This window comes from Suricata suricatta, chromosome 8 (genome assembly GCF_006229205.1).
Source record: "Suricata suricatta isolate VVHF042 chromosome 8, meerkat_22Aug2017_6uvM2_HiC, whole genome shotgun sequence".
NCBI lineage: Eukaryota > Metazoa > Chordata > Mammalia > Carnivora > Herpestidae > Suricata > Suricata suricatta.
Window position 1 is genome coordinate 125,218,448 of NC_043707.1, and position 27,410 is coordinate 125,245,857.

The 27,410-nt window shown below is 36.9% G+C and overlaps 1 protein-coding gene across 3 annotated transcripts in view; it reads right to left on the bottom strand.

Annotated features, from left to right (window-relative positions):
• The window catches only part of KDM1A (lysine demethylase 1A), a 56,526-nt gene that overhangs the window by 15,744 nt on the left and 13,372 nt on the right, over window positions 1-27,410 (bottom strand). For 2 of the 3 annotated variants that reach the window (XM_029946600.1, XM_029946601.1), the window contains exons 3-9: window positions 20,000-20,059; window positions 14,261-14,394; window positions 10,380-10,458; window positions 9,710-9,802; window positions 8,999-9,105; window positions 7,400-7,481; window positions 6,626-6,720 (exon numbers count right to left, since the gene is read on the bottom strand). In XM_029946600.1, the coding sequence (XP_029802460.1) occupies window positions 6,626-6,720; window positions 7,400-7,481; window positions 8,999-9,105; window positions 9,710-9,802; window positions 10,380-10,458; window positions 14,261-14,394; window positions 20,000-20,059 (650 nt within the window). The remainder of the gene's footprint in view (window positions 1-6,625; window positions 6,721-7,399; window positions 7,482-8,998; window positions 9,106-9,709; window positions 9,803-10,379; window positions 10,459-14,260; window positions 14,395-19,999; window positions 20,060-27,410) is intronic. The other variant, XM_029946602.1, reaches the window with a different exon arrangement.

A 27,410-nucleotide genomic window follows, 5' to 3' on the forward strand; every position in this document is an offset into this window, starting at 1 on the left:
CTGTATAGAGACCATAATGGGAAAGTCAAGGCATATAAATGGGCAAAAGAAAAGTAGCTGGTGGGGGATGGGGGTAGGGTGGTGAGGGTATAAAGGGAGATGGTGTCAGAAAGCAGTGAGGAATAAAGCAAAACTCAATGAAACAGAAAAGGAACAACACAGAACAGTAACGAGAACAACAGAATCAAACAAACAAACATCAAACCAAAAGATTACTGCGCCTCGTCTGACTGACAGCAGGAAGACACTGCTCTAACTGGAGACTCTGCTTTCCAGAATAAGAGAAATAGCACTTAGGCCCCACCCCTTTTCCATCTAGCTAAGCACTGTTAAGATTGTTGCCAGAGAAACCAGGAATAGCTCTGAAACCTGGATTTTCCCATTAACTGTGAAATTCCACTTTGAAATTTAAGAAATATTTGGAAAATAGCAAATACTTCTCCATTAGGAAATCAACACTGACTGGTAAAAAACCAAAATGCATTTTTATATATTTGAATTTTGAACCTATTTCCACAATTAAGCTAGTCAGGTTATGTTCTTTTTGACATACTCAGACAGTGAAAATAACAGTAGCAACTGACTATCCCTAAGTACCCCTTAATGTATGTGTTTCACATTACCGCCTTCCCTTTGGTGAGAACCCTTGAATTGTTAGTTCCACGAATAATTACTGAAAGGAACTGAAATATGGACAATCTTTTTAAAAAACAAGTCTCAATAATTTTAATTTTACCTGATTATTCTATTGTACCCTTCTTAAACTGCATCCTGAGAAAGAAACTCAGCAAATGATTGCAAAAAAGGCTACAGTACATGTTTGATGGCAGCTGGATTAGAACATATTAAGAACCTACTAACAGCAAACTAAGAAGGGAAAGGATCTTTGATACCATTTTCTAGCAAAGAATCAAACAAAAAGGATATCACTTGACACAGGTTTTTTTTTAAAAAACAGATTCTGACCTTTCAAAGCCATTTATTTCTCTATGAAAGGCTCCAAACAGTTCCTTCAAACTAACAATCTGGTGAGTCTCACAGCTTTGAATGAGTACAATCTTGATTACTTTGGTCCTGTAGAAATTATATGGAGCATCCCTGAGCATGGCTGGGGGAGGAGCAGCCTGTGTATCTAGCCCATGGAGAATAAATTTAGGGAGAACCAAGCGACTTTCTGGATAAGGCCCCTAATCCTGCAAGAAGTTGTCTCATAGGAAGGCAGCTCTCCTTAGTTCTACCTCTGGTTGCATTGTCATCACGAGCTCTTTGGGAGGTCTTCAAAACACTGTCCATTTCTCTTACTTCCAGTCTGCATAAGTTCTCTAGCAGCAAAGCAGAATGGAGTTAGGGGCAGGCAGGTTCTAGACACCCAAAGCACTGAGATTTAGCCAGAAAAAATCCTCACAAAAAGTAATACAATGAAAAATAGCTGTAATGACCAAATCTGGCCAATAAAGGCTATAGTAAATCTCTGGTGATACAATTTCCATGCACTTCTAAAATTATGATAAAAGATTAAGATTCGTTCCCTTATTAAAACCTGGAAGAAAAACTTGCATCTGAAGAGTCTAATTTAGATTCCCAAATACCTAGAAGAATGATATACAGCTATCCCTAAAGGGAGAAGAACAGTAGGTATATTCCTAATCTAAATAAGATTCATTATGATTCTAGAAATAGAGATAGTTGCCCCTTCCCAATTTTTTACCTCATAAGAAATCTTTAGGGGATGTAAATCACAGACTTCCATAAACCAGTAACTAAGGTGTGTGGAGAAGGCACACACATGTCTAAAGAGCTCATTCTAGAAGTTTCTAGCACATAGAGGCGCTCTGTAAATTTATTAAATGAATAAACTAAAATAAAGTCACTATTATAACTATATTTGAAAGGAAAAGAAATATTTTGCAACCTGAGGAACATTAAAGGCAGGCATGAGATTTTTATATTTACAAAATGTAAAAGAAAAATTACCATTAAAATACCAAAACAAAATTTCCACGAAGGAATAGGAAAACTGAACAGGCCAGTAGGCTGTGTCAAAAGTGTAACTGACCTAATAAGCATCACTGTATATAAATATGGGTGAAAAGCTCCTAAACTGTGGCAGGTATTGAGTATTCCCAACTAATGACGTTTATAAAAGATCCAGCATTTGTTACCTGCCAAGTACGTAACAGTGGAGCCATTCCCAAGAAAATCAAGATCTATTTCTCCAAGTAACTGAGTCTTTAGGGAAAGAAAGAAAAGAAAGAAAAGAAAGAAAGAAAGGAAGAAAGGAAGAGAGGAAGGAGGGAAGGAGGGAAGGAAGGAAGGAAGAAAAGCAAGAAAGGAAGAAAGAAAGGAGGGAAGGAGGGAGGGAAGGAAGGAAGAAAAGCAAGAAAGAAAAGAGAAAAGAGAAAAAGAGAAGAAAAGAAAAGGAAAAAGAAAGAAAATAAAAGAAAAGAAAGGAAAAAGAAAAAGAAAAAGAAAAAGAAAAAGACAAGCAAAAGAGAACAACTCCCTCCCCACCATGGAGACCAGAGATCTTATGATGAATTCAGAATGCTAAAGCACTGAAGGAATTTGATAGAGATACCTTTTCATTACTCAAAAAAGCCAAAACAGAAGTAGATTTTAAAGCCCCTGAGTTACTAGTTGGTGTACAGGAGATACAGAAAACATTTACAGTTATATTTCTCTCTTCTTCCCCACTAATCCATGTTTCCAGTATCCTCACTGGTGACTCCCAAAATATTCCTGAAATATGAATTACCCTATTTCCCAACTAATTTCCATATCCAGTTACAACACAGTTCAGAGGCTGACTCCATCATCAGTCAATCTGAGGGCAGCTGCTGTGCTAGCTCTGTTTTTATAGGTTCAGAAGACACTTCTATTCACTGGGATATCCTATGTTAGAACCAAATAAGAAAGCCCTTGTTCTAGTCATCTGGAGCCAACGAATAAGCTTCTATCAAAAACAAACACAGAAGCTCAACAGCCTAGCTGGCAGTGCAGAACCAGTGAGAATAAAGAAGTGAACTCTTTCAGGGATTCTTATGATTGGGATTAAAACAATAACAAGCAAACAGAGCAAAAACCACTTGCTATGTGATTTTTTTTCACATAGCAGCAAAATGACTAGGTATGGTGGATATGTTCTTATGACAGTATTACAAATGATATTTGTCACTCTCAGTTAACTGCTGACTTTGTGTAAGATGAGAATTAATTTCTATGTACTAACAGAACGATTAAATCACCCTCTTTTGCACTGAGGCTGTCCATAAAGGACGGAGGAAGACAATCCCATTTCATTCAACAGTTTACTAAAAAAAAAAAAAAAAAAAATCAATGGCTGAGTGAATGTCCACTCTAAGGGGGCTTTGATGCCTCCTTAGAATTAACTGTTAAAAGAAAGCTCTTGGAGGAGACTCAGCTGATGCACACAGGCAGCTGGAGTCACACACACTTACTCCAGCCCCTGTCTTCCCTGAAGTACAGGCATACCTCAGAGACACTGCAGGGTCTGTGCAGACCACCAACAAGTGAGTCAAATGAATTTTTTGGTTTCCCAGTGCGTGTAAAAGTTGCTTACACAGTACTGTAGTCTAAGTGTGCAATAGCATTATGTCTACAGAACAATCTACACACCTTAATTAAAAAATACTTTATTGCTAAAAAAATGCTAACCATTATCCAAGCTCTCAGTAAACTATAATCACTGATCACAGATTACTGTAACAAATAATAATAAAAAACTTTGAAATACTGTGAGAATTACCAAAATGTGACAGAGGCACAAAGTTAGCAAATGCTGCTGGAAAAATGGTGCCAATATCCTTGCTCTATGCATGGTTGCCACAAACCTTCACTTTGTATTAAAAAGGCGGGGGGGGGGGGCGCAATATCTGCAAAGTGCAGTAAAGCAAAGCCCAGCAGAACAAGGTATCTGATCTAGAATACCAGGCAATATATCTTAGGTTCTACAACTTACTGACTACAATGACCCTACGCAAACACCACGTCTCAGCTTTAGATTCTCCCACTGCAAAATGAGGAAATGAAGTGACTGACCTACTTAATTCTCAGTTTCTCAAGTCAAGAAATATATGCAATTATAAGCAAAATTAATGGAACTATAAACTCTTAGTGCCTGTCCTATAAGCCAAAAACAAATCTACTGTTTAAAAACTGTCCATTTCTACTCTGAGCTAGACCACTGGGAACAGTGAGATACAGAAACATTAACATGCCTTCTTAAGTCTGATTAACTAACTCAAGGCAAACAAGACTCAAAACTGCAAAGAATTTTTTCCCAAATTTGAGAGTGCTAGAAGAATCCTCCTTGCTACTCTAGCTATTGCACCAAATAGGAACAAACGGGCTCAGGCCATGCCTGAGGGGAATACTGGTAGACTGTTTGGAACCAAATGTTTTTTAAAATGTGTTAAAGTTCCTCTAACACCAAGAAAGGAGATAACCCTTTCTCTACATATTTCCACTAGAAAAACTTTATTTTTACTATTAAAAAGACTACATAAACCTGCTCTATATTCAGGAAAGTCTTAAAAAAAAGAAAATGTGTCTCAATGATCACCTTTGGCTTGGGCTCATTACTTCTCGAGGACTAATGTAACATCCACTTCAGGGGCTTTGCTTCAATTGTCTACATTATTGCCTCTCTACTTAAAACACATATCTGCTCTCAAACCTCTGGAGTCCCAATCTACAAATCAGCCTAGTAAGCAACACTCTCCACCCTCAACTTCAGCTTTGTATATCTTACCCTCACCAGTATAATCCCATCCGCCTTCAGAAACCTCTCCTAGTAAACATTTAAGAACAAAACAAAAAACCAAAAGAGGCACCTGGGTGGCTCAGTCAGTTGGGCATCCAACTCTTGGTTTTGGCTCAGGTCATAACCCCAGGGTTATGGGATGAAGCCCCATGTCAGGCTCTGCAAGGAGTGTGGAACCTGCTTGGGATTTTCTCTCTTCCTCCCTCCCTCTGACCCTTTTCCCCTCCCCAACTCACTCTTTAAAAAAAAAAAAAGAGAGAGAGAGAGAGAGAGAGAGAGAGAGAGAGAGAGAGAACTGAATAGATGCAACAAGACTGAAATAAGTGAAAAGTTTACTATTATACTATTCTTTTTACTATTTTTTTTTTCTTAAAGATTTTATTTTTAAACAAGCTCTACACCCAAAGTAGGGCCTTAAGTCACAACCCTGAGATCGAGAGGAGCATGCTCAACCGACTGAGCTGGCCAGGTGCCCCTGCCTTTGTATAGGCTTGAAATTTTTCATAATAAAAAGTTGGGGAAAAATTATCTGTGTACAAGTCCCACTAGACTGTGGGGTCTTACATGGCAGGGATGGTCTTACTCCTTTCTGTAGCCTTTACAGATCTTTGTAGTGTAACAGAGTTTACTGAACATTTTTTTTTGGTTTTGAGAGGACAGTGCGTGCACGCATGCAGGAGGGGAAGAGGGAAACAGAGCATCTTAAGCAGTCCCTGTACCCAGTGCAGAGCCTGACATGGGGTCTGATCACATGACCAAGTAAGATCATGGCCTAAGCCAAAATCAAGAGCAAGATGCTCAACTGAGTCACCCAGGTGCCCCAGAAGTTTACTGAATGTTCCCCCTTCCCCCCAATCATGAACTCTACTTCCTCCTTTTTCTCTTGCTCATTCTATTTTACTTATTCTACCAGAGGCTGCCCTACTCTTTCCCACCAAAACAGACCCTACGAGGAATTTGAACCCAGAATGATGTGAATGGGAGACAAAGCATTCCCTGAAAATCTGTCTTCTGCTGATAGGAACCCCAAAAAGCCTAAAAGTTTTAGTGAGGATGTACATGGAACTTAGTAGACTAAATTCAAGATGGGACCTTACCATTTTTAGCAACAATAGCTAAACTATATGCATAGCCAATCTTCCCTCCCTCAAAATATAACAATGCTTATATCCTCAGAAATATAAACTTCCTCATTCCTTATAATGGAGAGTTAGTAAATTTTCTGAATACAAACTTGTGAATTTCACCCACCCTCGAAAATCAGGACTGACTGACATACAGTCTAAGCCTCTCAACATGGTTGTTAGACTACTCTCTCTCTCCACAGCAAACATCACTTTCATGCTACTGCCTACTAAGTATGGAAGCTCCTATGCCTGTGGTCAGCAAGTACTTTAATCTACTTAAACAGCTGAGTTTAGTATCACCATCTGGTTATCAGCGCAACAAAATCTTGAACCTACACACACAAAATTGAAGAGCACACAGAGCTAATAAAGCACATGATGGAAGGCACAATACAAAGAAATGAAGAATCAGGTGTCAATTCCACAGGTCTCTTAGAGTAGGTGGCCACAGCCAGGAAAAAAAAAAATTAACCAGTCTACCTAGTCTTCATTAAATGTCTAAAGATAAATGCCTAAATAGGCATGCAAATTTGCATTTATATAGTAATAATCCCTTTCTATATAGCTCAGAGTTAAGGAACAATCAGAATATCACATAATTTCTACCCTCAGTCCACACTGGTATGTGTGCTCATTCATCCACACATTTCCCCCAAATTGCTGTTTTCAACTGAACCAAATAAATTTTGAAAAGTTCTGTTCATCCTCAACTTACTGCTTGTCCATTAGCTTCATAAAGTGGGCATTTTTGCTTGATCTTGGCCAGTTCCATATTTACTTGTTTGCTGACCACAGCCATGGGATTCCCTCCTAAAAGAAAAACTCAAACTATTAAATTCAACACAACTATGAAAAGAGAACAAAAAAAAATCTAAGCAAATATATTTTAACTCAAAATTTAAAATACTCAAAAGCTTAGGGTATGTGAATTATAGATCAAAAAATGCTCGAGGTAAAAGATAAGCATAAAGAAGAAAAAATACTATAACCCCATGTTACCATTTTATTATAGATCCTCCTAGACTTTATGTGCATAAGATTAGACACACACACAAAAGGATAACCCATGTATTGTTTTGTAATCTTTTTTCAACTTAGCAATAAACTGTGGCCATTTCAGGTTAATACAAAGCCACATAATTTTTAGTGGTTGTATAGTTTCTCTTTGTATAATAATTTAATCTTTGGAACTATGGGTTCTAATGTTTTGTTGTGCCACATGTAAAAAGTTCCAAATAACATGGTTCACTTGTCATTTTCTTATTTCCTAGAACTGAATCTCCTAGTAGGTCAAAACATATATACAATTTAAATTTTGCACAGATTGATATATCTTTTCAGGAAGACTATTTGCCAATTTCCTTCTTACAAACACTAAGAACAGTATCCTAAACCAATATATCTTAAAGCCACATTTATGGCTTTAAAACAGAAGCTTAATCATGAGTCTCAGACCTTGTACAACAGCACACAACTAAGTACTACTTACCAAGACCTGTTACTACCATAGCTCCAAGATCAGCTACGTAGTTTCCCTTGCGAAATGTAGCAACACGTCCACCCACTCGATCCTGTTTTCAGAAATTAAATGGCTAAAATCACTAATTCTATTTTAACCATAAGAATCTGGCCTGGTACCATCCCAGGCCTGTCTTTTATAATTTAAAAAGAAAGGTATAGTTTATACATAGCATGCAATGTGGGCACAAAGAGCAAACGAAGTTTAACTATTTGAGAGAGTCATTAGTGAATGACACAGAATTAAGTAATAGGGGATAGAAACCCATCTGACAGCCAGAGATACTATTCAGCCATAGCTATGATTCTCTCTACCCAGCGGTCTCTAATGCCATTTACTACACAGGCTGAACAAGGGTCACTCAGAGAGCAAGTATCTGTTCACAAATTGTAGCGTAACACTAAATGCCATCTTTCTATCCTCATGTTTTGACTCTTGCCCCCTCATCTCCAAAGTCAGCTGTGAATGACAGATGACTTCCCGGACAAATGATTCTCCAGTGCAGCCCCACGCCCAGGAACAGGGTGTCTAGTGAGCATAAACTTTTGACAATAGCTCTCATCCCTTAACAGGCCCAGGTTTATCTCTGCTGAGTAGGGAGGTTCCATAGGAAAAATTACTGAGCTGTAGTGATACTTCAATAGTGCGTATTACAAGAATACTCTGTAACCTCCAAATAAACAAAAGTAAAACAAAAACCTGTCAGCTAAATTAAGATCCTGCATGGGTAGGGATCATAATGATCCCATTATTCATTACTATATTGCTAGTATACAAGACAAGAGGGTGCACAAATGGTCCCTGAATTACTTATAAAACATTATTTTTAGTAAAACTACATTAAAAATAATTTTTAATTTCCTCATACTCTATCTGAAAAGAATATTTTAAAAAATCAGCAACTAATAAAAAGCAACTTAGATTGTACTGCACAAAACATTTTGAAAGCTTCTATAAAATATTTTTTTGGTTACCTGATTTTTTTTAAGTGCTATAAGCCCATTTTAATGTAATCAAAAATTGCCCATGAAAGTAATCTGAATAGTAGCATCCTTACTTTTCTTTTTCCCTCACTCTGTGCCGTCATCTATTTCTTCCTTCAATTTCCATTTCTCTTTCTAGGACAAATGATAAGGGAACCAATGTATCTAGCTAAACCAGGCCCTCAAGACTGATGCTGCCTGAGAAACACCTCTTTCCTTTACTATTAAATAGGGAACTCAATTCACTGTGTTCCATATTAAAAATTGTCACCTGCACAGGCATGTCCATGAAGGCCCTAAATTTGAAAGTTAACTAAAAGAAACAAGGACTTGAAATATCCATCAAAGGGCTCTATTCACAAACTCTAAATACTCACTGAATACCTTTCAAAAAGCTTTACTGTCAAAAATGCTTTATCCAATATAGTAACACTATCTCAAACATTTTGAATACTATGTAAATCAATTTTGTTTAGTTCAAGTTGTAGTACTCATTAATTTGCAATAGATAATTTCTTATTGCACTGATAAACACCTATCATATATCTATTAGGTCAGGCTTCTAAACACAAAATAAAACTCTTACCCTGGCTTCCAGAAGTGTAACATCCATTCCGAAACTTTGTAACTGACGAGCTGCTGCTAGGCCTGAGACCCCAGAGCCTATAATAATTACCTTTCCTGTCTTTTTAGCTAAAAGTAAAAAACAAAAATTACAGTATTTTGTTGTAAGTTTAAGAAATTGTCTTTATTTTTATAAATCATGAAAACTTCTAGGTTCTTAACATATCATGATGTCTTATGAAGTAAACAATTTAGCCAAACTATTCTTAAAGCTATTCTCTTTAAGCTCTACTTGTGCAGCCTTAGTATCCCTTTTTTAAAGAATTATTAAAGGCATGAAAAGTAAATTAAAAATAAATATATGTATTAATTCCCAAAATATCCCCATCTCCTGGATTCCTGGCAGTATAAATAATTGGGCAATGAGAGAAAACTTCAAATATCTGCTTTCATAATGGGCTTCTTTCATTTTTAGCAAATTTTGTTTTCTGATTGATTTTTCTTAAACTTGAAATTCAGTATCTTTCATTAAAGTACACCTGTCAGACCAGAAATTACAAGAAATGCACACTTATGAAGAGATCTTTACTTTAAATCTGAAATATAAAGAGATAAATTTTGACTTCAAACTTAGACTAAGAAATCAAAGCAAAATGCTAAAAGTCTCCTGGAAATAAAGGAAAGGCCTAGAATTTTAACGTAAAACCATGAAGTCCATTGGCCAGGTCCTTACTTGGTAGGGGTTTTATCCTCTTATAGATACCGAAGTTGATAAGACCGTGACGCTCTAAATAACTGTGAACTCGGTGGACAAGCACAGTGTCACCTACGGAAGAAATGAATTTTATAACATATTTATATTTTACACAATTTAAACAGAAAGCTCTTTAACTCTTGTTTTTCCATCATGAAGTTATTCTATACATATTATCCATGAGTTTCAGATCATGCGACTCCTTTAGAAAAGCAATTCCTAACACATTAGTATATGATGTAGTCCAAAATGCATATCATACAATTTGCAATTTTTAAGAATGACAATCCACTATAGATGAAATAAAGAGATAAAACCAACCCTTTAAAAGTAGTATTATACTCAATTACTTTGATAAAAACTTTTCAAGACTTTGTTGGTGGCAAGTAGAAAATGAGAAAGCCAGCTAACCAATCATATGTCAACAGAGTACTCCATGGATTAAAGGTGAAACATGAAGTCCTTGGGAAATTAGTAGCAATCTCTTGAACTCACTCACAATCTAAAACCCCATAATTATGAACACACATACTAGTTTTCTACAAGGCTTATTTTTGCACAGCCCAAGGTAAAGATGGAACTATAAATTAAAAAATTCATTATCAGGGACCCATAAGCAAAAACTAGTCCCACTAAAAACACTACTTACTGTTGTAAGGCGCTTCTAATTGTTGAAGAGTAGCCTCAAAGGTCAGTTGAATCTTTGGATTATCCAACCACAACTGCAACTGTATTTAAGTGACAGAAATTTTATTACACACGTAGATACGGACCACTTGACCACTTTAAAATATCTTTTCAACTTTAAGGCCTCAAATACAGGCTTTCCTTTCACAAAACCAGTGAGGCATATATTCCTAACAAACTGATGAAACACAAAACCATGTCAGATGAGTGAATTATTGAAGAAGCTGGAAGATATTTAGCCTAAAAAACAAAACCTAGTAACTTGCCAGTATCATACAGCTGACAGGGACCAACTAGGTTGGTTACATGACTCCAGAGATACTGAGCAGATAAAAACCCACAAAACTAGGGCGCCTGGGTGGCTCAGTCAGTACAGCATCCGACTGTGGCTCAAGTCATGATCTCACAGTTTATGAGTTTGAGCCCCACATCAGGCTCTCTCTTGTCTGTGCAGAAACTGCTTCAGATCCTCCGTCCCCGTGCTCCAGCTTCCCGCCCCTCCTCTGCTTGTGCTCTCTCAAAACTAAACAAACACTTTTTAAAAATCCACAAAATCAAATGATCATCTACAAAAATCAAATGACCAATCAGATATACAGAGATGGGGGCAGGGGAAGAGGTGCCAAGGATATTCCAGTTTGGGGCTTATACGACTAAATTGAGTTGGTATGCTACTCATTAAATGAGGGTCACTCAAAGAAGACATATTGAGTTTAGTTTCAAGACAACCAAGAAAAAATACAAGGCTGGCATCTAGATAAAGAACTAGGGTTCTAAAGAGAGTTAAGTTCTGGAGCCATTTGCTCATGAGTGATAAATGAAGCCCATGTGCAGAAGAGGGCTCCCAGGGAGAAAATACGCCGAAGGGAGGAAAAGACTATAAGGAGCCTTAAGGAAATCAAACCAGTTTACATAATGGCCTGTTTAAGATAAGACTACAAAGCTGTCAGAGAAGACAGCAAGCAGGGTGGCAGGAGAAAAAACGGAATACCATGTTAAACTAAGTGTATTTAAGAAGAGAGTGGGGGCGCCTGGGTGACTCAGTCGGTTAAGCGGCCGACTTTGGTTCAGGTCATGATCTTGTGGTTTTTGAGTTTGAGCCCCGCATCAGGCTCTGTGCTGACAGCGCAGAGCCTGGAGCCTGCTTCAGATTCTGTGTCGCCCTCTCCCTCTCTCTCTCCCTCTCTCTCTCTCTCTCTCTCTCTGTCCCTCCCCCACTCATGCTTTGTGTCTCAATAATAAATAAATTTTAAAAATTAAAAAAAAGAGAGTGGTCAATTATTTCAAATACTGATGGGGAATGAAAAATATTATGGTACTATCAATAGACTCTAACATAAATGCTCAAACTGAATAGACATCTATAAAAATCCAAGACCAACTAAATATCACCATATTTAAGTCTTACCTAAAAATTAACAGCTCCACAGACAAGGTTCAAAGAAGAAATGTGGTTATGTATAAATAAATCCAATTACAAAGAGGTATGACCGAATTCATAAGCACCCTCTACTTTTCTTGGTGGCTACTATCAAGGCAAAATGGACTTCCTCACATACACATCAGGCCCCGCCCAAGCTCCTCACTCTTCAACACAAGCTTTCTCCCTCTAACCGTCCTATAAAATAAAGCTCAAGTCCTGGTTTCTGGTTCAACACTCCTGAAGTTGTGGCTTCAAAATCTAGAGGCAAAAGATATAGTTTAAGATGGAGAGAACTGATGACACAATTCTTATAAGAGAATGATTTGTGTTCAGTTTTATAGGCAGAGGCCACAACTCTAACCTGGGCCAGTCCTTCCTTCCCCAAATCTGGGTTTTGGTCACAAAATATAAATCAGAGAAAACAGAGATCACTGTAAACCAACCAAATTCAAGTAAAGAATGAAAGCTTCCCTCAGAAAAAATAAAAACAATTAAGTCTTATCCAAAAAATCCATTCAGATCAAATGTTGATATGCTATACACAGAAGCTGATTCTAAGACAAACAAGTGTTAGAAATAAACAGAATTTTCCATTCACTTAAAAAAAAAAAACAAATCACCCTGTTTTTTCATACACTCCCAAATCCCTTTATTCTGTACTACAAAAACCCAGGATCTAGCTAAATAACATTTAGCAATCTAAATTCAGCAGTGTTTTGCAATCTAATAGTCAATATAAAGAAGTTAGTGGTAGCTAAAAAGCAGACATGCTAAAAATGACATCCCTGAATGATATTCAAAGTAGCTAAAATTACAACATAAATTTATTCACTTTATGTCACCTTAGAGTATAATGAATATGTGCTGCCCTCTCTTCTACTCTATGGCTAGAAAATTTCTGATGAGGGGCACCTGAGTGGTTCAGTCAGTTAAGCATCCGACTTTGGCTCAGGCCATGATCTCATAGTTTGTGAGTTCGAGCCCTGTGTCAGGCTCTGTGCTGACAACTCGGGAGCATGGAGTCTGCTTCAGATTCTGTGTCTCCCACTCTGTCTGCCCCTCTCCTGCTTGCACTCTCTCTCTCAAGAATAAACATTAAAAACAATTTGAAAAAAATAAATTAAAAAAAATTAAAAATTTCTGATGAATAAAGGACATGAAAGAAAAATTCAAAGAAATATAAATGACTAATAAATCTGAAGAAGTCAGAAATGGAAAAGAAATGAAATATTTTTAGTCTATTACAGTAGCACAGATTATCACTGTTTTGATAACGGAAGCAGAGGCAGAGCAATGGGAGCGTCGAATCAATCAGTCTCTTTTGGAAGCAATTTGACAATACATACCAAAACTGTTCATATTTTTTGAGAAAGTAGTTTTCCTTCTAGGACTCTACCATAAAGAAATAACCAGAGATAGACTCAAGAATATATAAAGCTACTCAGAGCTTAATAAAGCACAAATGGACCTTTAAGTGCCTCACTTAATGTATGACTCAACTGCTATATAAAATATTATGCAGACATTAAAATTAAGCCTTTAGCCTGAGGAGGAGGTTGAATCAGATGACCAGAACAGAGTTTCTCTTATCCTGAGAAGGAAAGACAAAATGATTACTTAAATAAATAAAAGTTTTGGGGCGCCTGGATGGGTCAGTTGGTTAAGTGTCCAACTTCGGCTCAGGTCATGATCTCACAGCCCTTGAGTTCCAGCCCCACACTGGGCTCTGTGCTGACAGCTCAGAACCTAGAGCCTGCTTCAGATTCTGTGTCTCCTTCTCTCCCTCTGTGCCCCTCCTCTGTTCACACACTGTCGCTCACTTCCTCAAAAAATAAACATTAAAAAAAAAAAAGTTTGGGGGCACCTGGCAGGCTTAGTCAGGAGAACACCTGAGTCTTGATCTCAAGGTTGTGAGTTTGAGCCCTACATGTGGCGTGGAGTTTATTTAAAATAAAAGGGAGAGCTGGGTGGCTAAATTGGTTGAGCTTCCAACTCCTGATTTTGGCTCAGGTCATGATCTCATGATTCATGGGATCAAGCCCCACATCGGGCTCCATGCTGACAGCACAGAGAGCGCCTGCATGGGATTCTCCCTCTCCCTCTGTCTCAAGATAAACATTTAAAATAAATAAAAAACTTAAAAATAAGATTCTTTGCATTTATGAGGTTATAAAGAATGAAAAGGATCCATAGAATGTATGGAAATAGCATTTCAATTTTTTTTTAAACCAAAATTAAATATACTTCTAAATATATACCTGAAGAGAAAAAGCAACTAACTTAACAATGGTTACCTCTGGATAATCATACATGTTGCAGATAATTTTATAATTCTTTCCTTTCTTTTTCCCCATATTCTCCATAAAAGCAATAAGCACTTTTTATAATCCAAATGGAAAAAAGCAGACATGGAAACTTACTGTGCGGTTCCTAATGAACAGAAAAACCTTCTGGGTCTGCTGCGGTCCACTGATAATGTCTGGAAAACAGGCTGCTTCTTGAGAAGTCATCCGGTCATGAGGAAGTCTACTCTGGAAAGCTGCGCCCTCCACACCTAGCAAAGAGAGCAAAGGACTTCTGGGAAAAGTGCAAGCAAATACAAAACTAGGGATAATGAGACTGCATTTTTGCCTGAAGAACCTCTGTAAAGCTCTACCTCATTCACAAACTGATCTCACCTCCTCTAAAAAAAATTTTTTTTATTGTGCCTAAAAGCTGCAACAGCTTTAGAATTTACTCACTTTTTTGAGCTTAACATTCCAAAAATTAATTTAGTAATGAGTAAAACAATCTACCACAGAAAACCTAACAAAGCCTTCAGCATATTTTCTTTATCCACAAAATAAATTTATAACACTAGAAGATACTCTAATTAAAATTAGCATCACTGATTGTGTACATTAAATCTTAAAGAACCAGAATAAAGGTAATACACTAACAGGAAAGCTAAAGAAACTAGGTTGAAAACACAACATATGTTGTCTTTTAAGGTTACAGCAGAGAACATGGAGAGGTCTCTAAGGTTTAATAACCAACAGGAAGAAACACAGAGCTCATCAGTGGTACGATCCATCAGTGTCATAAGTCAATGCTGGCAAACAGGGAGATAAATTAGCAGACCACAGTGAGGACACAGAAGAAAGCAAGGAATTTACCTTTCACAGCAGAAACACTGGAAATGCTTTACTACACATTGCAAATAAAGTATGTTGCCACATATACTGTACACTACATATACATACGATAGATACATATCCTCTACACAAGTAAAATATGTACTATTTGAAACTCTTCAAATTGGGTGTTTTATAAGTTTGTAGTGAAGTATATCTTTCTAAGAAGTCCTTAGAAATAAACTTAAATGTATTTTACCTGTTCCTAAGATCACCTTTTAAAAATTATACTTAACCACCAGCTCATGGAAATATCAAGACATAATTTAAAGAGTTTCAAAATTCAATACCATTGAAGTAATTATATATAATAAAATAGGCACCAGATATCCATATTTAATCACTTAAAGCACAGAAGACAAGAAATTAGAAACACTGATAATAGAAACAAAATTAAAGGAAAGGCACAGTAAGATTAAGAAAATAACAAGAACAAGGCAGGTAAAGATGTAACTTAGAAAGTTATAGCTAAGCTATTAGGGTGTTGTTTTCACAAAAACATTTAAACTCTACCTAGAAAAAATGGCTAACAAGAGGCCAAGCATAAATGCCTAATGCTAATATGGATTGCACATTAAGACACAATATTCTTGGGAAAGAAAAATCTATCCACTGACAGCAGATAAGGGTACATGTACTTACATGACTAAATCAACAATTTTAATGAGTTTCAACCTAAAATTAAAAACTGTCAGGGCAATTAATTATTCCCTAAGGAAAAAAAAAATCAGTAAGAGTCATACTACTGAGAGCAGAACATGAAATTAAGGCAAGAGAAGAAAAAGGCTGGCTATCAGGCGTATGGGTTATTTCAGTAATGTGACATTTTCTCAAACTATACACACAGCTTTGATGTCCCTAGTCCCCTGCCATCCAAAGAAAACAAACAGAAATTAAAACCAAGATCAAAATCAGCTTTTATTATAATGGGCATTATCTAACAATAATCATGAGTACTCAGAACAAATATCTCTTAAAATAGATTACCTTCCTAAGTGTATACTATTAACCTGACAACCAATGAACTCTATAAACTGTACTTCTTTCTCCTCAAAACAGGTAGTTTTCTTTCTTAGCTATACTATTTTCTACAGGCTTAATAAGTCATCACTGGGACGCCTGGATGGCTCGGTGGTTAAGTGTCTAACTTCATTTCAGATCATGATCTCGTGGTTCCTGAGTTCGAGCCCCATGTCAGGTCTATGCTGACAGCTCAGAGCCTGGAGCCTGCTTTGGATTCTCTGTCTCCTTCTATTTCTCTGCCTCTGCCCGCCCCCCTTCTCTCTCTCTCTCTCTCTCTCTCTCAAAAATAAACAAACATTTAAAAAAAAAGTCATCATTGAACATTGATTGATCCTACTGCAAAATATTATTGCCAAGGACAATAAAAAACAAACAAACAAACAAACAAAACAAAACAAAAAACCAGGTAGGGCAAAACACTAAAATTTTATATTATATTTGGCTCATTCCAAGTGTTCTTATGTCAAAAATCACTCTAAAATAGTTGGCTAACTTTGAGAATCTTGAGAATATATTAACAATTAAATGTTAGGGATGCCTGAGTGGATCAGTTGGGTAAGTGTCCAACTTCGGCTCAGGTCATATCTCATGGTCCGTGAGTCTGAGCTCCACCTCAGGCTCTGTGCTGACAGCTCAGAGCCTGGAGCCTCCTTCAGAATCTGTGTCTCCCCCGCTCTCTGCCCCTTCCCCACTCATACTCTGTTTCTCAAAAATGAATAAATGTTAAAAAATAAAATTTTATTTACATAAGTCATGTGGCAGTATTAAAAGTATCTTTAAGGGCACCTGGGTGGCTCAGTTGGTAAGCATCTGACTTCAGCTCAATGATCTCATTATGCGTGGGTTCGAGCCCTGCATTGAGTTCTATGCTGACAGTGCAGAGTCTGCTTCTGATCCTGTCTCCCCCTCTCTGTGCCCCGCCCCTGCTTGCTTGCGCGCCCTCTCTCTCTCTCTCTCAAATAAATGTTAAAAAAAAAAAAGTGTCTTTAAATCAAACACCAAATGATTATCAAAAGGAATTAAAGAAGCCAAAAGTTGTGATACTAACATATATGTGGGGTAGTATTCTTCTCCATAACATCCCCAAACACCCAGTTATTCTTAAATACTTTTGTCAATTTTTAAAAAACAAAAAAGTCTAAAAACTCTCCAATTATTTTCTTCCTTTTGGTTTTTAGGGATGAAGACTAAAATTTATTTCAAGGAAGGAAGACCATTATCAATATAAAGGTGAAAATTATGTAAGATAAACCTTTTATCAAAGAAAGGAAAAATATGTTAACTTGGAACCTAAGCTGTTCAGAAGCTAAATAAAGCATTCTTTTAATAGGGTATTTCCAAAATGAACTAACAGACCACTCTGGATAATGTAACTCACAAGTGTCACCTTTTGAGGGAGAAACCTTAAAGAATACAATTGACTTTAATAATATCCTTATTAAAAAGAAGTACCAGCTCAATGATCTCATTATGCGTGGGGCTCGATGCTGACAGTGCAGAGTCTGCTGCTGATCCTGTCTCCCCCTCTCTGTGCCCCGCCCCTGCTTGCTCACGCTCGCACGCGCGCTCTCTAAAATAAATGTTTAAAAAAAGTGACCTATATATAATTTAGACCTAACTTACACTTGGTGTTTGTGTGCTCTTAACATAGTCTGGTGTATTCTGAAAATTCAGAATGTTTCAAAGATGCTATCCTAATTTTTTTTAAAGCTCCAAGGCTGCCTACATACCAATCTTGCCCCTCAGTTCAATTCCTTTCTCTCAAAATTCACACAGGAAATTCCAGTTATCACCTTTCAAAATGCAGTCATGCTAAAGCAGAAATGGTCTGACAGGCTCATACTTTCTATGAAAACATAGTTAAAAGTCATAAAATATTTAAGGGAATACGAAGACCTTTTTGGATAGATCAGAGAAGCAGAAAAGGGCAGGAGGAAGGTGAGGATTATAGACCCTCTAATTCCATGAAATCATTTCCTCCCTGATTCTGAATGTAAGTAGCATCTTGAGAAGAATAAAGTAACAGAGATATAAAACTTTAAAGAAAAGAAGGTCTCCCTGAAAGTTACTACCTTTCATTTCTTTTTCATGAAGTAGATAAATTAGCTAGATATCTAGTTAAAGAGGGAAAACAAAAGCCTGACAAGAATCCTCATTATAAAAGACTACTTAAAATTAGTAAACTATAGATGCACCATATCCAGTCCTGTAATAGTGTAAAAATAAAATAAAGACTAGGGGGAGAGGAAAGAAAAAGAGGAGAATCATATGATTTCTTATGCTTTAGATTTTTTGTTTTTAGGGTAAACGCACACTTTAAATGATTCTAAGAGGGAGGATATAAGGACTAGTCTGTGCATAAGAAAGAAGACCTCTGGGTTCTCACTCCTCCAACTGTTGGTGTATCCTTGTCATACCGTTTAACTGTGTGTCAGGTTCTAGTCCATAAAACAGGCAGATACAGTATTGGCTGGTTGACCGCAGGAAGCTACAGAATGACCTCAAGTTCCATTAACTTTTAAGATTTAAGATGTTTATACCAACTTGATGTAGATTTATAAAAGTCAAGATATGATCCTGGTCCCAAGATACTCATGAGAGCCATTTGGCTTTATTTTAAAAAAGAATGTTGATAGTTTACAAACACATACTTCTAACTGATCATCTTACAAATGCATGCTTTTGAACATGGCAAAGATCTGAAGAGAGATCTTGAAGGGTTCAGAATAGTCACCACCATTCTTGGAAACACTGTAAAAATCTCATGGTCTACTAAATAGTAAGTCAGAAGCACCACAATTTTATATGAAAGTCTGTTTTTACTTTCAGGAATACAACATATTGTTTACTAAAGCAAGAAAGTAAATCTACTCAAGTTAAAACAAAGAGCAACAACAAAACTTAATTTATTTCTTCAAGATTAAAGCTCTAAAGGCTATCCCTGATCCTCAACAGTTCCATGGAAGATCCAATTGTTTCATTTAATAAATAGCAGTCTTGAAGGTTTATTTGCCACAGATACTGAGGATTTTAACTCCTCTAAAATAACCATGTGCTGATTATCAACCTCCAATCCTTGGGATAGCACTGAAAGAAGTTTACCTCTAACATTCTGGATCCCCTACGTACTACTGCTACATTAACAGTGAACTTTGACCCGAGAGTAAAATACAAATATTTCCTAGACCTGGTGTACACAAACTGCAAAAGACAAATAATTTTAAAGTACACTTAACAGTTGAAAAGTGACAAACTCCAAAAGTGAAGTAATCCTGGGCAAAGGATGAAATCCTGACATACCACTTTGGATTCCTGGAACAAATTCTAATGGCTCCAGATGGGCCCTATAAATCAGTTAACCCTTTATTTTTTCCTACAAGTAAAAATCTCATAGTTTGGTCTGAAAAGTATTTCAAGTAGTAGTTGTTTTAAAAAATGACTAATTTTCATGTGACAAAATGTTTAAACTACAAAACAACTATGCAATGTTAACTGAAAAAAAAGTACCCAACACCATCTAACAACCCTTTCTGAAAGGAGTCCCTTGCCTGTATAATTCCTCTGACTAGTCCTAGAATGCCTTTCTGTCCTTTTTTTTTTTTTTTTGAAGGCTTTCATCCTATGGCTCCTCCTCTCTGTGTGTTCAGGTAGATTTCTTTTTAAAGGTCCCATGATTCTGTTTTATGTTTACTGTTACTATAAAAGCTGCTGGGAAGAAAAGTACCCGCCAACTCCTCAAAAATGTGAAGAGTGGAGGGCTGAGATCGGCCTGAGGACTTCAAAAGGTTTTGCTTGCCTTTGCTCTGGATACCCTCTCCTATTCTACTACTCTGTCCTGCGAGTTAAATTTCCCCTGCGCTTCTGGCTAAAGTGTGGATACCGTAGCCAAAAACACTTGCAAGCATCAAACCCTGACTTGGCGGCTCTTGCTACTAAGTGGCAAGCATCTAATGCCACCCTCACCTGATGCTTGGCCGTCTCCATACCCTCCAGAACTGTCGTCTTGAAGTCCTCCTGCTTGCCCTGTGGAAGGAAAGAGGAGAACTCAGGGACCTTACTCCATAAATTAAGGTAATATCTGGACATAAAGGCCTAATAGTTGGCGACTCGCAAATTCACCACCAACTAGTAAACCCATATTCAGAGAGCTCCTTCTTCTCAAATCAGGCCCAGGGATCACATCATAGTCTTCCAAATTCTGGTCAGAAAATTTCAACTGTACACACTGATTCTTGTTGAAAGGTAGCAGAACAAAGTACATAGTATTTCTAATCACTAAATCTTTGCTGTCAGTCAAACGTGGATGGGGGAAAACGGATTCCAAAGGTCTTTAACTACTTGTTGCTAGGCCGAGAGTGGTAGGTGTGTAGGGCTCTAGGGCCTAGAGCTACAGCAATTCAGCCATCTGCTCAATCTCTTTAGCTTTACCTTTCTATCCAAAAAGAAGATACATAAAATAACAAGCAGAAACTTACAATTTTATTTATTTATTTTTCAGTAGGCTTCAAGCCCAGTGTGGAGCCCAAAGTGGGGCCAGAAGTCATGACCCTGAGATCAAGACCTGAGCTGAGATCAAGAGTTGGATGCTTGACCAACTGAGCCACCCAGGTGTCCCAAGACTTAGTGTTTTAATGAAAATTCTCCCTTGACTTCAAAGCAGGGACTGTAAAGACTCAACTCCAAAACAAGTTTCATTCACTAAGCATGCTAGACAGTGCTAGATCTGAATATGCCAGGCCTCCTTAGTAAAACTTTCAACCACATCACAAGACACCCTGTAGTCATATGCCAAGTAATGTAGATAGACACACATGGTGGGAGAGGGAAATACGAGGGAGGGGAGGGCTCCTACCTCAAGCTACACAGTAAGCCTGCTAAGAAATTTTCCTCATTGACTTTATAGAAATAACTTCAAGAAAAGTATCACAGCTTAAAAGTTCAATCAAAGTCAGGATAAATGATCTTCCAGGTTCGTCCAAAATCTATCACCAAGACAGATGCTATGATCTTCTTAAGTTTCTATGTGGTACATTATGAGAAAACTACAGAATGATCTTTTGAAGATATGAAAACACTCTCTAATGATCTAAAACTGGACAAGCTTCACTAATTAATTTTAAAAGAATCTCAACAAGAAAGACGATTATCCACCATTTGAATCAAAAGGGAACAGAAAATGAAAATGACATCTCTATCCTCATGTATACGAAAGTGTTTAGATAGAAATGATTTCTGACATTAGAATGTGTTGCTAGAAGATACATGCTCTGCTTTGAAGTGGGACAGAATCTCAATCTAAAGTTATTTCACTGTACTCCTAACAGGCCCTTTAGGTTCTAGAAGGTATGGTTCTCTGACAGGGCACAAGGTATAGGATTTGTTGTTTACAGCCTTTTAAAAGGGGCACAAAATTATGAAGAGATGACTCCAATTACAGAATCTAATCTGCAAACATCTTGAAAATGCAGACCCTACATTTAAAATTTTAAAGTCTAAATAAAAAATACTCATTCTCAATTACTTTTCGATTTATTCATAAAAAAAATCTTTCAGAGGTTTTAAGAAACTGTCATTGTTCTGTTTGGTTCCAAACAGAACCACCCTAGAGCAATAGATTGACTCAAGGGGGAAGGCTCAGCACAATGAAATAAAGTTTCCAAAAATAACATTTAAGCATTAGGAACAATATAGCTCCTCTCTCTCAAATCATGTTTCCAGCTTGGCAAACAATAAAAAGCAAGTCTCTGGTCACAAAGGCATCTCACCATTTCTAAAAATCAAACAAAAACCACTTTCATGCTAGCCATTAAGTTTAAATTATTTTATCTTTCCTATTTCTATCATTTCCCTTCCCCCACTCCACTACATGTCATACAGCATACTAAATAATTTTAACCTGCAGGTAGCTCTTGGCTGTTTTCCGTAAATGGTATTTAATAGCAATATGGATTTCTTAAGCCTGACTTATGTGCTCAAAAGGTTAACAAGACTGCTCTTTCATAACAAGGTAGGGCAGTCTTTTTTGTCTTCTGCTTTTGAAAAAAGGAACAAAATTCACATACTGTTCCTTGATAAAAATATATAGGAGTAATATGAAAAATATTCAAATACTCTGGGAAGATTTTTTTTTTTAAAGGGATGCCTCTTAATAGCAGAAAGTCAAAAAAGAAACTCCAAAGCACTGCATTAGCAGAGAAATAGGGGAAAACCAAACAGGTGATATAAACATGTAAGAAATGATGAAAAACAAAATAAGTGCTTAAAATTAAGTAAAGGAACAATATATCATTTGACTTGATGAAGGTTTAGAAGAAGAGGTTGCTCTTTTCTAATCATAAGGCAGTTATGAGTATTTGGAGAGTGCCTACTTCTCCAAAGACAAATGGTAACAGCATCATCTTTATTAGTGATATTGTAGACCAATTCTCCCATCATTTTCTTAAAAAAATACACAGACAAATGTTTGCAGCTAACTTTCCATCCAGGATGGTCTCTTATTAGAAAACATAAATACCATATCGTTTGTTCTTTGGGACCTTCTGGCCCAGGACTCTGCACAAGAACACGGAACAGCAGGCCAGTACAGTTGTTATCTTTCATGAGCTCAAACTCAAAATAGAAAATGAAAACATACAAAAGCAATCTTTTCATATCACTTTGTGATAACCACTGCACAGGAGACCTTTAGTTTTCATTCTCACTACACACACATACACACAAATACTCCTCAAGTTTAGAAACCTTTAAGACCTGTATTTGTGCATACCTCCTACAAACTGAAGATAAAATCTTTTTGATCTTACATAAAAGCCCTTTGGGTGCCTTCTAATAAATCTTCTAGAGACCTGTTAGGTTATTCTTGAAGAATAGTGAAGCATTTTAGTTACAGTCTTGATTCAGATTCTCAAGAGACCACTCTTCCAACATCTTAAAAGGAAATCTATAATGTCTCTCAGATATTTTTATCAGACAAGCATGGAGGGCAGGATCACTGATGTGTTGTTCCCAGGTACATACTGACCAAGAGATTCACATTGTGACTTTACAGTTTCTTGAAATCACATTCACATCGATAACTTTTGCACATGATTTAAGAAATTTCTAAATCTTCTGGGAAGCAGTGATTTTAAAACAAAAAAATCAAAGTATTAAAATTTATTTAGTCAAAGATTTACCGAATTTAAAGAATAAAGTAACTACCAAGCTATTGGTTTCAATGAAACCTGACATTATCAGAGGGGGAAAAAATCTTTAAAGTTTAAACCATCTTTAAACACCTAAGTTTCCACTCTATTAACACCTCAGTTTATATTTTAATAATCTAATTCAATGTTTACTGAATACCAATCCCCAAATTGCCGAGCACAAATAAAAGTGGAACAGGTTAAGTACCTATTTTCAAAGGGCTTACCATATGGATTACAGGAAAAAGGTGACCTAGACAAAGGAGATCCAACTGAAAGGCTGATTTAGATATCAAGTGAAATTCACTAGAATAAAAAGGTGACAATGAAAATGGATAGGGCATAACAAAAACAAGTCAAAGAAGCTATGCACAAGAAGCTACATGACTTTACAAGAGACTTGATAAAAGGAATAAGGGACTTTCAAGATGGCTCCAAGTTCCTTTAAATGCAGGAGTGGCAGTATAATGGACCAAATGTGAAATTTAGGAAAACTTTAGGTAAAATTAAATGGAAATACTTTAATTACGGAGTCTTTTAAGTAATTAAAGACTAGAACTTTAGAATAGGGCTAAAACTTTAAAATAGCATGGGGGGGGCACCTAGATGGCTCAGTCAGTTGAGTGTTCTACTTTGGCTGAAGTCCTATCTCGTGGTTTGGGGTTCATGTCGCACAGAGACCACTTCAGATCCTCTGTTCACCCTCTCTCTGTCCCTCTCCTGTGGTCTCTCAAAAATAAATAAACACATTTAAAATTTTTAAAAATATTTTAAATTAAATAAAAATATTTTAAATATTAAAAATATTTTTTAATGTTTTTATTTATATTTAAGAGCAAGTGAGCGAGAGCGCATGAGTGGGGAAGGGGCAAAGAGAGAGGGAGACATAAGAATCTGAAGCAGGCTCCAGGCTCTGAGGTGTCAGCACAGAGCCCAATGTGGGGCTTGAACTCACAAAGAGAGAGATCATGACCTGAGCTGAAGTTGAATGCTTAACTGACAGCCACTCAGGTGCCCCTAAAAAAAAAAAAAAGTCTTAAAATAGAACGGAGGTAACAATAGGCTCAGAGAATCTGAAGTAGTAGTAAATATAGGACTAATCTCGTAAGGAAAATCACAGTTTCAACATAGACATAGAATTGGTCAACACAGACAAACAACAAAAAAAAATTTTTTTTAAATAATTGAAAGGTAGTGAGTTATTGGTGCCTTCAGTCCTCTCCGTAGTGAAAGATGGCTTTAAAAACATCCTCAAATATACTGCCCTTGATATATCCGTTTCCTAACTTTTTGACTATGATTCTGGACAGAAGAATAAATGATCTACAGCAGTTCAAAGAAATGCAAAGACAAGTGAATTGGGCTTATTGGGGAAGATTAAACTGGTCTGAAGGAAAAGCCTCATACATTCCTTTGAAGCACATCACAGGCATTTAATACAGCTAACATTGATCAATGCTCTCCAACAAAATTATCCAGAATGAAATCTCCGGGTTCCAAATAGAATAGCAATCCTAGGGTTATACTGTCAATAAGGCTCAGAAGGCAGGAAGAGGGTGCCACTTACGGTAGGAACCTGCCTAGAATTTTCTTCCTTTACCACTGGAGCAGCAGTACACTGCTGATCTGCACCTGAAGACTTAACACTGGAGTAGAAGTGAGAAACCTCAGTACCAGAAATCCTAAATAAAATAAAAGCCCTATAAGCTAAAAAGGAAAGCAAAGCCTTTAGAAGCCACTGGGAAGAATGGACTTTATCATATGCTTTTCCCCTCCATATTCCATAGTAGGGGATTTTCCTCACGATTCTGTTGTAAAATCTTGGTTTGCAGTTCACTTTACGAAACGTTCTAAAGTTTACAATTTAGATGCTATGTTATGTTGCTCAACTACCTAGCTTAATGTGAATTTGAGTAAACAACAAAGCTTATTTTTCTAGCTATTCACTTTTGTTTGTTTATGTATGTAAACAATCTCTACATTCAATGTGGGGCTTGAACTCATGACCCCAAGATCAAGCAAGCATCACATGCTCTTCTCACTGAGCCAGCCAGGTGTTCCTCACCTGTTTCTAAAGGCCAATAGTGAATTTTACCCTGGTCCTGCTATTAAAAGAACTGCAGTAACTTTTCACAACTGATAACCATGAGTGAATTTCAACAAGAGACTCCTGCTCACTTAAGTTTCTCAGAGCGCTGGCGATCTGTATCTCCTGAGACCACGACAAGACGCTCTTAACATCCTCAGTATGATGTGAGTCTACACTGCCACAGGGAGATTTGACTTCTTAGGCATTAATTAATCATATATGTTCTTCTATCTTCACATCGGAAGATGCCCCCCCAAAAAGGGAAAAAACACAACCCTATCTTCAAATGTTGAGACCTCTGTAATTAGCAAATACTGCAAAATGTTAACATTTGTTAACCCTATTCCTAGCTCAACTCTGTGTTTAACAAATACAAGATGTGTGGACACAAAGGTGGGATTCATATTTTCTCATTTGATCTCTCATATCAAACCCCATTTTGCAGATGAGAAAATCCTTGTAGACAAAGTTTCCTGTTCTATTACACTATGACCAGACCAAATAAAGGATGGTAGCAAAAAGAATTAAAGGAAATTATAAAAGTAAAGTTGCTCAGCTAAAACAAATTACCATTTTGCCTTAACAACAACAAAAAAAAAATCAGTGAAATGAAATCATTAAAAGCAGCTCAATATGTCAACGACCGAACCTAAAACTGGTAGCATCTGACTCAGTGGTTTCAGCCAAAAGCAGTAAACAGTTAAAAATCAAGGATCTCAATGGCTTCATAAAAGCCTAATTTCTTCATGTTTAATGTAAAACTTCTAAAATCCAATTTTGGGAAAAACATTTAAAAACAACTTCTTCTGGATTCTTACCATACTTTGAATATACTTTTATTGTATTGTTTTTTCACTGTAGCCAATTATTAAATCTGTAACCCTAAAGTGGACCTAATCTTCACCTCTGGACCCTCAAAACCCAGCACCATGCTAGGAACAAAGCACTGTGGTTTTATAATTAATAGGTGAATAATAAAGTGAATGAGGAACTGCCAAGTTTAGGGCAATCTTACTTTGTGCAGAAAATGTGGTGGTTTTTTTTTGTTTTGTTTTTTGTTTTTAAATTTCCTGTCCAGGGGAGCTTTGGTGACTCAGCTGGTTGGGAGTCCAACTCCTGATTTCAGTTCAGGTCATGATCTCACAGTTTGTGAGACTGAGCCCCATGTCAGTGCAGAACCTGCTTGGGATTCTTTCTCTCTCCTTTTGCCTCTCCCCCCAGCTGGCACGCTTTCTCTTTTTCAAACTAAAACAAAATAAAAATAAAGAGTAAGGGAGTTGTTTTCTTAAAAAAAAAATCCCTTCCAGGGCATTTGGCTCAGTCCGTGGAGCATGTGACTCTGGATTTTGAGGTTGTGAGTTCAATTCGAGCCCCATGTTTGGTGTAGATATTGCTTAAAAATAAAATATTAAAAAAATTTCACTTTCACACTATTTTTCTTTTAATTCTTCCAGGAAGCCAAAGATTTGGGAAGACTTACTTTCCTCCCACTCTTGTTCCCTTCTAAGTCCCTCCAAATTTTTATACTAAACTGTAATGTTTCCGAGTTATTTTACTTTCTATTACAGATTTATGTATACATTTATTTGTATCTCTACTAGGCTATAAATTATCTGAGTGGGGACCATGTATTACATAGTAATACATACCTTGGTCCAAATGTTTTCTCTCAAAACAAAAATTTTGAATTAATCTAGATTACTTTTTTAGACCGTGACTTTTTTTTCAGTCCTCCAGTAAATTACTATGGAGTACAGTTCCAAATCAGAACACTGAAATGATGCTATACAAGAAAAATGGGGGTGGGGGGCAAGAAAAGTAATTCTAGGTCTACTTTCTAAATGTACGCATCATACTCCATATGACGAGAACTAAAATGATTTTGGGCACTTATTTGACACTAGCAGGCCAAAATGGCAACATAAACAACTCTGTTAGGAATTAATTTCCCAACACTCCTATTAGATCAAGAAAAGAGGGTCTCCTGCTGGGTATGGGGTTGTAACAGAATTCTATAATCCTCCCTGTGGAGGTAACTGGAGTCCATTCTCAGGAAAGCGACACCTGCTCTCTGACTGCAGCTGAAGGTACGGCAAGAGAA